This window comes from Bufo gargarizans, chromosome 1, assembly GCF_014858855.1.
Source record: "Bufo gargarizans isolate SCDJY-AF-19 chromosome 1, ASM1485885v1, whole genome shotgun sequence".
Classification (NCBI taxonomy): domain Eukaryota; kingdom Metazoa; phylum Chordata; class Amphibia; order Anura; family Bufonidae; genus Bufo; species Bufo gargarizans.
The window spans coordinates 58146005-58158191 of NC_058080.1; the positions used below are offsets into that span (position 1 = coordinate 58146005).

The window sequence follows — 12187 nt, forward strand, 5'->3', positions numbered from 1 at the left end:
TTAGTTATACCCCTAGGAGATGGGCACCCACTATTCCATTACTTGGAGTGCTCTTCGGAATGTATCTCTAGGATATGCCATCAATGTCACCTGGGACCCGCTCCTACCACCAGAATGGGCCCCCAAAGGTCAAGGGGAGCGCACCATGACCCTTCTTTCCCGGCTATAAAAGTCAGAGTCATAGTCAAGCTCTGGCGTGCTATAGGGGTGACTGAAGAGTTGGCCGTGCACTGTCTATTCACCGCTATGGACCTTCCCAAAAAAGCCCAGTGCTCTCACTTGGTATTGTCGGAACTCCCATAGCAGTAAATGGAGAACATGTCGCAAATGCACAGCGTGCTCTCCCTCACCTCAGGGGCCCTGTTCTGGAGATAGGAGCATATCCTACCAATATGCCTTTGATGTCCAAGATGGCCAAACCCCTTTAAGACACAATGATTACAGGGCCAAGCCAGTCCGCAGGTTGTGTGGTGTTGCAGTTACCTGAGACACAACCCGTGGACAAACATGGCGCTGTTTTTAGAAGAAAAAGATAAAAGATAAAGATTTTTTGGGTCTACAACACATTAAACATTAGATAATATGGTTATAATGTAAAAAGTATATAGCCATTATGTCGATAGCTCCAACAGAATTTAGAGGTCCATGTTTTCTAGTAGGGTCACCACAGTTATTGGTGGGGGGTTATCTTTTAAAAGGGTTATCCTGGAAAAGATAATCATGACTTAAATTCAACAGGGGTCCAAGTCCCAACATCCTCGCCAATCAGCTGATTTCGGGAGCCGCTGCGCTCACCGAATCTATGGTGAGTGAGGTCTAGGAAGAAGCTCAAGTTCTGATACTGATGACCTATCCTGAGGATAAGTCATAAATATATTCTCCAGGAAAAGCCCCTTTAATGGTTCAGAAATACTAAACTATTATGATTTGCAGCACAGATTTAGACCAAACGCACACAACCAGGGCACATTTATTAAGACCGGCGTTTTGTGGACAAGAATGGGCATTTCTAAGATGGGGCCTGTGAGAAGTGCAGGATGCACATGGACCGCATTAATATTTTGCGGATCCGCACTTTGTGGACCACAGTCGTGGGCAGGAGGCCTTACACTTGTTCTTTCATCCAATCCAAGTACATTCTCCTGCTACAGTATGTGGAGGAAGGAAAAAGTAACAACCATTATGAACACCAAAAAGTTACTTCTGTGCCGGCCATGGACATCAGATCATTTTCAGCCAGAGCACATATTGTATGTCATGTTGATTTGTGAACATTTGGCATTTTTTTGTGGTGATCATTCATCCCCGATACTAATGAAAGATGGTTTGTTGAAAGCTGATCTATCATGCAGGGTGGGGTTCTAAGGGCCACTACTCGGTAGGACAACATACAGTAATAAACAAAGCTTTTGTTGCTTGCTGTCCTGCCACCGCATATGGTATTTTTATTTTGCAGAGGTATTAAATAGTCATATGTCCAATGGTGGATTCCCATTTCAGGTCCATGGTCAGCTACTGAGCAGTTCTCACTTTTTAATATCCTTCCATGTTGGACTACCTAGTGGTGCGCTCATCCTGCGATGGGGTGGTTGGGTGGAATGTATAGTAGCACCCTTACTGATGTTTTGTGCAGTTGATGGCCATCGGTCCCTATGGTGGCCATAGACATGAGATTTTTTTGGAGATCCAACAAATTGTGTTTGCATCTGTAGATAATCCAATGTTGATCAAAGTATAAATAAAAATAACCCAAAAAAAGGAAAAAAAATATCACATATAAACACAAAACACAAACAATAATCTGCAACAAAAGTTACAGTCCCCAGATCAGTATTGTCCTTTTGCGCTGCAGTTTTTCTCGTGAGGTGGGTACCCTTCACAAATAAGGCTACTTTCACACTTGCGGCAGTGTGATCCGGCGGGCAGTTCCATCGTCGGAACTGCCCGCCGGATCCGCCGATCTGCCGCTGACTGAAAGCATTTGTGAGACGTCTCACAAATGCATTGCAAGAACGGATCCATCTCTCTGCTTGTCATGCGGACAGACGGATCCGTCTTGTATCTTTTTTCATATTTTTACCGGTCTGCGCATGCGCAGGCCGGAAGGACGGATCCGGCATTAAGGTATTTTGAATGCCGGATCCGGCACTAATACATTCCTATGGGAAAAAATGCCGGCATTCAGGCATGTCTTCAGTTTTTTTACGCCGGAGATAAAACCGTAGCATGATGCGGTTTTCTCTTTTGCCTGATCAGTCAAAACGACTGAACTGAAGACATCCTGATGCATCCTGAACGGATTGCTCTCCATTCAGAATGCATGGGGATATGCCTGATCAGTTATTTTCCGGTATAGAGCCCCTGTGACGGAACTCTATGCCGGAAAAGAAAAACGCAAGTGGGAAAGTAGCCTAACCAATGTATATACCGTAATATAGAAAACTGTGCTGCTTCAACTTGAGTGCAGTTCACACTGAGGGAGACAAAAGATATCTATCGATGTGATTCCTCAGTTTTGGTTCCCACTAAGGTCGATGGTCAAATCTCCTAAAAGTCAAAGAAGAGATGGCCCAACATAGTGAAATACCGCCAACGGAGTTTAAATAACGTGATTTATTGTACTCACAAGATCCATAAAACAACACGTACAGTATATAAAATGTGCACGTGCTCTCATGAAATGCGTTTCATGAGAGCACGTGCACATTTTATATGCGTGTGGTTGTCTATGGGCAGTGGCAGATTCCACCAAAACTGACCAGCTCTACCAGAAAATATCTCATGTATGTTGGAAGGACCGTGATATCAGTACAGAAATGATGGGTATATTTACCAAAATCTGTGCACAATGGTCTTTCGACTGGTTCCAACCAATCAGAGGTCAGTGGCCGTGTGTATTTAAAATGAGACTGTTGAAGCGGTAGCATACAATAAGGTCCACTGAAATAAGAATGTAGCAGAGCTGAACTTTTTCATTACCATCAGTGCATTGCTATGTGTAGCTATGTATGTGTAGATATGTCTGTTTCCTTCTGTTCTATGTAACCTGTGCTCTCTGATTCTTGTTGTTTGGGATTTTCTATTCCGAAATCAACACTAAATTCTCTTTTCTGACAGGTATCGTTTATTTCTCTTCCTTATCTCCATAGTAATATGCTTTGTTGTGACCAACTCCTTGGTGCTGGCGTGCTGTATGCCCATCATTCTATTGGGCATGAGATACTACTACAGTAGGAAAATTATCCTCCACCATCTCGAGTGTGCTCTACGCACGGACATGTCTGATATTGAACAATATTACATGAAACAGCCGGGTGAGTATAACGCCCCCCCCCCCCCCACCACCATAAAGGAACCTTCTACGTTGAGCCCCTTATCACCCCCGAACCAGGCATTTTATTCTTGCTTCGAGTCAACGCTGAGAAATTGCACAGACATCTTTTCATTTTTCCTCTAACTAAGTCCAGGAATCTCCATGCATGCTGTTCTGTCTAAGCTAGGAACACCTACCTTGATTTTATGGTTATTTTCTGTGTGTATCTGACTGCAAGATCAAGCGGCCAGCGATCACATTTCCTGGACGGCGCATGAAAAGGTAGGTATGTGCTTCTCAAATAGATGGGGAGATATATACTGTGTATAAAATATTAGTGTACCATAGTATACAGAACAGTTGGGTTTGTCAGGTTGCCTGGATATGATGAGTTTGCTGTGGTTTTACTTAAGATTGCAGGTTAATTTAAAGGGGTTCTCCAGGATTTACGTATTGATGACCTATCCTCAGGATGGGTCATCAATATGAGGTCGCCAGGGTTCTGCCTCTCGGCACCCCCGCCGATCAGCTGTTTGAGGAAGCCAGAGCTCTGGTGAGCGCTGCGGCCTCTTCACAGCTCACCAAGTACAGCGCCATCCGTTGGATAATTGCTATGCTTGGTAATGCAGCCCAGGCTCCTTCACGTGAATGGGGCTGAGCTGTACGTAGGCCACAGGACCAATGAGCGCAACGTGACATGGCCTAGGAAGAGGCCCGAGTGCCCACAAAGTACTGTGACCTCTTCAAACAGCTGATCATGGGGGTCTCAGGCGTCGGACCCCTGCCGATCTGATATTGATGACCTATTCTGAGGATAGGCCATCGATTTGTAAATCCTGGAAAATCCCTTTAATTTAGGGAACCCTCAGAGTGAATGTAAAAAGCAGATGACAAAATATCTATCTATCTATCTCCTATCTATCTATCTATCTATCTATCTATCTATCTATCTATCTATTCTCATATCTATCTATCTATCTATCCTATCTTATATCTATCTATCTATCTATCTATCTATCTCCTATCTATCTATCTATCTATCTATCTATCATCTATCTATCTCCTATCTATCTATCTATCTATCTATCTATCTATCTATCTCATATCTATCTATCTATCTGTCTCCTATCTATCTATCTATCTCATATCTATCTATCTATCTGTCTCCTATCTATCTATCTATCTCATATCTATCTATCTAAAAATATAAAAAATCAGCAGCACTTTCCTCAAGTAAAAAGGTAAAAAAGAAAAATTTATTCAGCCATGTGGACGCGGCATTTCGGCTCAAACGCTAGAGCCTTTCTCAAGCCTTAAAGAGTTATTCCCATTTCATTGATCCTATTTTAATTTGCTACAGAAGGGCCTGTGAGCATTTTTGTAATTATGTTCCTTTAGCAAATCCCTACCTATCTTGGAAAAAATCTTTCAATCCTACCCCACTATTGTCTTCTGGTATCCACTAGATACGGCCACCACTTGTGTGCCGCATCAGTGGGCCGCGCCTGCGTGGAACACATTTTCTTTCCCCGACCGGGCTGCATATCGCTGTCTTGAACGTACACGCCGCCGCTCATGCGCCATGGTGAATTCTTCCTGGCCAGTATAGTACAGAGCCGCGAACTCGCACGCGCAATGGTGACTTCTTTCTGGCCGAGTATAGTACAGAGACGCACATGTTCCGTATGCAGCGCAGCTCTGTACTATACTCGGCCAGGAAGAACTCACCATTGCGCATGCGCAGAGAAGTGCGCGTTCGCGGCTCTGTACTATACTGGCCAGGAAAAAGTCACCACGGCGTGCACGTTCAAGACAGCGATGCCCGGCCAGGACAAGCCTTCAATCAAGCTCACTAAGCCCGCCCAGCCCCACAAGCCGGAAACCAGGAAGTGAACAGCGCAGCTCGCAGCAGGTGAGTATGAAACTGCTAGATGGGACAACCCCTTTAAGAAAGGCTCTAGTGTTTGAGCCGAAACGTTGCATCCACTTGGGTGAATAAACTCTTCTTTTTTACCTTTTTACTTAAGGAGAGGGCTGCTGATTTTTTTTTATTTTTATTATTATTATTTTGACTATAGTCCTAGTCCTTTAGGCTTGCACCTCTGTCATTATCTTTATTATTTTTTCCGGGGCTGCCATTTTTTCTATTTCATATCTATGTATTTATCTACTTACCTACATCTCTATCTATCTATCTATCTATCTATCTATCTATCTATCTATCTATCTATCTCCTATCTATCTATCTATCTATCTATCTATCTATCTCCTATCTATCTATCTATCTATCTATCCATCTATTATCTATCTCCTATCTATCTATCTATCTATCTATCTCCTATCTATCTATCTATCTATCTATCTATCTATCTATCTATCTATCCATCTATTATCTATCTCCTATCTATCTATCTATCTATCCATCTCCTATCTATCTATCTCTATCTATCTATCTATCCATCTCCTATCTATCTATCTATCCATCTCCTATCTATCTATCTATCCATCTCCTATCTATCTATCTATCTATCTATCCATCCATCTCCTATCTATCTATCTATCTCATATCTATCTATCTATCTATCTATCTCCTATCTATCTATCTATCTATCTATCTCCTATCTATCTATCTATCTATCTATCTATCTATTATCTATCTCCTATCTATCTATCTATCTATCTATCTATCTATCCATCTCCTATCTATCTATCTATCTATCTATTTATTATCTATCTATCTATCTATCTATCTATCTTATAGTTAAATATTCAGATAACAACCAAAACCCAATGCAAAGGCTCTGTTCACATAAAGTTCAGAGCCTACATTTCATGTACGCATCATGAAAAACTTCCAACATATCCATATGGCTTACATAATTAAAGGGGTTGGCCCACCTGGGACATTAATGGCATGATGATATATTAATGTCAGCTAGGTGTGGATTCCACCTCCTGGGACCCACAGCTATCTCCAGAACAGGGCCCCTGAAGTGAAGTAGAACACACTGCCCATGAATGGCGTGCTCTCTATTCACCGCTATGGAACTTACAAAAATAGCCGAGCCATTAATATCAGATAGGTGCCGGTCCTATGTCTGGGATCTGCACCTTTCTCCAGAAGAAGGCCTCTGAAGTGATCAGAGAGCAGTTCAGCTATTTCAAGCAGTCCCATAATGTTGAATGGAGAGGTGGCTCCTTTCTTGGACCCTCTCCTATTGTTGGCATAACCCAGCGATATATGCCATCAATGTCCCAGATGTGACAACCCCTTTAATGGAGGCCAAAAGAGTGTCCTTTTTGGCATCCATCGGCCCAGTAAATTTTGCTATACTTTTTTTTACAAAGGTATACAGTAGAATCTAGACAATGCGTACTATGCAGTACACAATTTGCTCTCTACAATGGGAGCCTATTAGTGACATATCCCCCATATGTCCTATACGTCGCAGTCTTGCGGTATACAGCGCTCCTGCCCAGTAGCTCAGCTGACACTTCAGTTGGGCTGCTAGGGGACAGAATTACACATTTGACATAGAAAATGTAAATCCAAAGTGAAATATCTCCAGACTTGTCAAGGTCTGGGAAGTTTTACGCTTCTATATTTAACAATGTTATTATTAGTTCTTTATCTGAAGTCAGAGGTTTAGTTGTACTTTAATAGACAGCACCCTGGGCTTAGACATGAGGCTTCTGATGGGGTCCAAAACCTAAACAGGCCTCAATACAACAACAAATCAGAGTATGGATATTGACCAGAACATATACCTATAATGTTGCTCACTCACAAACCACAAAGACATACCCAATATAGTCAAAAATATATCCACTTTATTGCATAAATATCCATATACAGAATATATAACAATATAATAGTAATGATAAAAGGAAAACGACAGAGCCGCTGACAGTCTGACTAATTGCTTCCTGATACAGTCCTGATCAAAAGTTTAAGACCACTTGAAAAATGGCAAAAAACCCTATTTAGCATGGCTGGATCTTAACAAGGTTCCAAGTAGAGCTTCAACATGCAACAAGAAGAGATGGGAGTGAGACAAAACATTTTTTGAGCATTCAATTTAATGAAAACAACGAATAAATTGAAACAGGCTGTTTTTCAGCTGATCAAAAGTTTAGGACCACACCTCCAAAAAAAAAACTAAACCCCCCCAAAACTCCAACTTCCAAACATGAACTCAGTAATGAGTAGCTTCGCCGTTATTGTTTATCACTTCAAAAATTTGTTTCGGCATGCTTGATGCAAGCGTTTCCATGAGGTGAGGGGGAACATTTCTCCAAGTGGTGAAGACGGCCGCACGAAGGCCATCTACTGTCTGGAACTGTTGTCCATTTTTGTAAACTTCCCTTGCCATCCATCCCCAAAGGTTCTCAATTGAGTTTAGATCAGGGGAACACGCAGGATGGGCCAAAAGTGTGGTGTTATCCTCCTGGAAGAAGTCCCTTGTCCTGCGGGCATTGTGTACTGTAGCATTGTCCTGTTGAAAAACCCAGTCGTTACCACACAGACGAGGGCCCTCAGTCATGAGGAATGCTCTCTGCAACATCTGGACATAGCCAGCGGCCGTTTGACGCCCCTGCACTTCCTGAAGCTCCATTGTTCCACTGAAGGAAAAAGCACCCCAGACCATTATGGCGCCCCCTCCACTGTGGTGTGTGGAAAACATCTCAGGTGGGATCTGCTTGTCATGCCAGTAACGTTGGAAACCATCAGGACCATCAAGGTTAAATTTTTTCTCATCAGAGAATAAAACTTTCTTCCACCTTTTGACTGTCCCATGTTTGGTGCTCTCTTGCAAAGTCCAAACGAGCAGTTCTGTGGCGTTCAAGGAGACGAGGTCTTTGAAGACGTTTTTTGTTTTTGAAGCCCTTCAGTGTCAGATGCCGTCTGATGGTTATGGGGCTGCAGTCAGCACCAGTAAGGGCCTTAATTTGGGTTGAGGATCGTCCAGTGTCTTGACGGACAGCCAATTGGATCCTCCGGCTCAGTGCTGATGAATTTTTTTTGGGTCTTCCACTTTACTTTTTTGTTCCATAACCTTTAGGATCATTTAAGAAATTCTAAATGACTGTCTTACTGCGTCCCACCTCAGCAGCGATGGCGCGCTGTGAGAGACCCTGCTTATGCAGTTCAACAACCCGACCACGTTTAAAAAAGGGAGAGTTTTTTTGCCTTTGCCATCACAACGTGTGATTACCTGACAGGAAATGACAATGAATCCACATCTTTGCACAGATTTGGCCTTTTAAAGGCATGTGGTCCTAAAATTTGGATCAGCTAAAAAACAGCCTATTTCAGTTTAATCGTTATTTTCAATTAATTGAATGCTCAATTTTTTTTTGTCTCACTCTCATTTTTTCTTGTTGCATGCTGAAGCTCTACTTAGAACCTTGTTAAGATCCAACAATGTAAAATATAATTTTTTTTGCCATTTTTCAAGTGGTCTTAAACTTTTGATCAGGACTGTACAATGGGGGGAGGAGGGCCTGTTACATATTTTGATGCTTCAAGTGACACCTCTTTCTGCCTACCGCTATACTATAGACTTCAACTTAGCGGTATCCTCCAACTATAGCCTTTAGCCTACCTCTATCCTCCAACTATAGCCTTCAGGCTACCTCTATCCTCCAACTATTGCCTTTAGCCTACCTCTATCCTATCGCTATAGCCTTCAACTTACCTCTATCCTCCAACTATAGCCTTCAGCCTACGTCTATCCAATGACTGTAGCCTTCAGCCTACCTCTATCCTATGATTGTAGCCTTCAGCCTTCCTGTATCCTATGACTGTAGCCTTCAGCCTACCTCTATCTTATGACTGTAGCCTTCAGCCTACCTCTATCTTATGACTGTAGCCTTCAGCCTACCTCTATCCTATGACTGTAGCCTTCAGCCTACCTCTATCCTATGACTGTAGCCTTCAGCCTTCCTCTATCCTATGACTGTAGCCTTCAGCCTTCCTCTATCCTATGACTGTAGCCTTCAGCCTACCTCTATCCTATGACTGTAGCCTTCAGCCTACGTCTATCCAATGACTGTAGCCTTCAGCCTACCTCTATCCTATGACTGTAGCCTTCAGCCTACCTCTATCCTATGACTGTAGCCTTCAGCCTACCTCTATCCTATGACTGTAGCCTTCAGCCTACCTCTATCCTATGACTGTAGCCTTCAGTCTACCTCTATCCTATGACTGTAGCCTTTAGCCTACCTCTATCCACTTTCACACTTGCGGCAGAGGATTCCGGCTGGCAGTTGCGGCGACGGAACTGCCTGCCGGATCCGTCAAAACGTATGCAAACTGATGGCATTTGTCAGACGGATCAGGATCCTGATCCATATGACAAATGCATTGAAATGCCAGATCCGTCTCTCCGGTGTCATCCAGAAAAACGGATCTTGCATTTATTTTTTTTCACATTTTTTGCAGTCTGAGCATGCGCAGACCGCAATGCCGGATCTGTTTTGCCGGAACACTCGGGGCTGGATCTGGCATTTATGCATTTCAATGGGAAGAAAATGTCGGATCCGGTATTTCGGCAAGTGTTCCGGAATTTTGGATGAAGATAAAACCGCAGCATGCTGCAGTATTATCTCTGTCCTGAAAAAGCAAAAAGACTGAACTGAAGACATCCTGATGCATCCTGAACGGATTGCTCTCCATTCAGAATGCATTAGGATAAAACTGATCAGTTCTTTTCTGTTATTGAGCCCCTAGGACGGAACGCAATGCCGGAAAAGAATAACGCTAGTGTGAAAGTACCCTAAGGCCTCTTTCACACGACCATATGGTTTTGCAGTCCGTTTTAGGCCTCATGCACACAACCATTGTTTTGGTCCGCATCCGAGCCGCAGTTTTTGCGGCCTGGATGCGGACCCATTCACTTCAATGGGGCCGCAAAAGATGCGGACAGCACTCCGTTGCTCCGTTCTGTGGTCCACAAAAAAAATATAACCTGTCCTTTTCTTGTCCGTTTTGCAGACAAGAATAGGCAGTTATATCAATGGCTGTCCGTGCCGTTCTGCAAATGGACGCCATCCATGTTTTGCGGATCCGCAATTTGAGGACCGCAAAACACACAACGGTCGTGTGCATGAGGCCTTAAACTGATCAGTTTTTCAATTTTTTTGTTTCTGTTTCATTTCCGTGTGTGATCCGTTTTTTGCGGATCGCAAACGGAAACGGAAGCATGTCATATTGTATACAGTAATTACATAGAAAAATTGGGCTGGACATAAAATTTTCAATAGAAGTTTCCGCAAAAACTGAACGGATACGGAAAACATACGGATGCATTCTGTATCCGTTCTGTTTTTTTTTACATCCCTATTGACTTGAATAAAGCCACAGAACGTGATTTGCGGGCAATAATAGGACAACTTCTTTCTTTTAGCGGAACGGAAAATACGGAAAAACGGAAACAGAATGCATACGGAGTAACTTCCGTTTTTTTTTGAGGACCCATTTAAATGAATGGTTCCGTATATGGAACTCAAAAAACGGAATGTGAACGGAAAAAAAAAACGTTCATGTGCAAGAGGCGTAACTTAGGGCTCATGCGCACGAACATATTTCTTTCCGTGTCCGTTCCGTTGGTTTTTTTTTGCGGAACGTATACGGAACCATTCATTTCAATTGGTCTGCCAAAAAAAAAAGGAAGGTACTCCGTGTGCATTCCGTTTCCGTATGTCCGTATATCCGTTCCCCCAAAAAATAGAACATGTCCTATTATTGGAAGGATAGGACTGTTCTATTAGGGGCCAGCTGTTCCGTTCCGCAAAATACAGAATGCACACGGACGTCATCCATATTTTTTGCCGATCCGTGTGCATGAGGCCTTAGCCTACCTCTAGCCTATGTCTCTGTTGTTACCCTTGTAAACGGTAGCATCAATCTATAAAATGAAAGCCCTCGGTTTGTGATGGGGTATACAAGGCCATTCTGTTCGATTTTACTAGAAAATCTTCAGTTTATGAGCAAGACATTTACAGTTTCTTGGAACTTGGCAAACTTTGAAATACTGAAGTTGTACTTTACTTTCTAAAGTCATCGAGCTAAAAATGATCTTTGCTCTTAAAAGGACTGACAACCCATTAAATGCAAAATCAGTACCAGACTCCACCTGCCCACACCCCAGTAGTTCTCATACTTCCTCCTACTGTTTCGACCTCTGGGAATCTAACTGCTCAAGTGCCTTTTTGGTGCCCGGTGTATGCAGCCCTCACAAATGATCAAGATGGAAGTAAACCATTCCTGCCTTGTTTAGGAGGAACCTTGCTGTCCCTGCTGGTTCTCCTCTCCTGCAGCTGCACATTCACCTGTGCAGCCGCAGCCTCTTTAGTGCCATTTATAAATGGTACTAAATTGTGTAACCACATACAAGCCAAAAATATTAACAAGCAATGTATCTGCTAGTAGACAGAGTGGGTTCTCTGTTGGGCTCACCTCATGGCTCTGGAGATGTTGATATTAGTGAAGTCAGAGCTTTGATTTTTTTTAGTAGAAAGGTGACACAAAACAGCGACTTTGTGTACAATTTCCCTTATACCCTATATATGACTATGGGGGCATGGGTCAACCACCAACAAGACCTCTTGTCTTTTCTGTCCATGCTATGTCCTCTGTACAGTATCTTGTAGATAAAGGGGCCATATACCGTTCCTTGCTGTATCTCCAAAACATTCCTCTATGCCTTAGTAATGTGTACAGTGTAAATGCTCCAGGAATGTATATATGGGTTTCTTTACGACCTTCTCACGTGTCTCATCATCGTAAGTGGAAATTTCCTTTTGTAATGGATCATTCTGTCAGGGAGCTACCCGGACTAGATGTAGTATATAGAGTGGAATAACTGGAGT

The 12187-nt window shown here is 42.8% G+C and overlaps 1 protein-coding gene across 1 annotated transcript in view; it reads left to right on the forward strand.

The window, feature by feature from the left end:
• NAT8L (N-acetyltransferase 8 like) overlaps positions 1-12187 on the forward strand; it is a 55825-nt gene that overhangs the window by 5653 nt on the left and 37985 nt on the right. Inside the window, 1 exon segment of the mRNA XM_044295491.1 lies at positions 3150-3314. Coding sequence (XP_044151426.1) covers positions 3150-3314 — 165 coding nt within the window.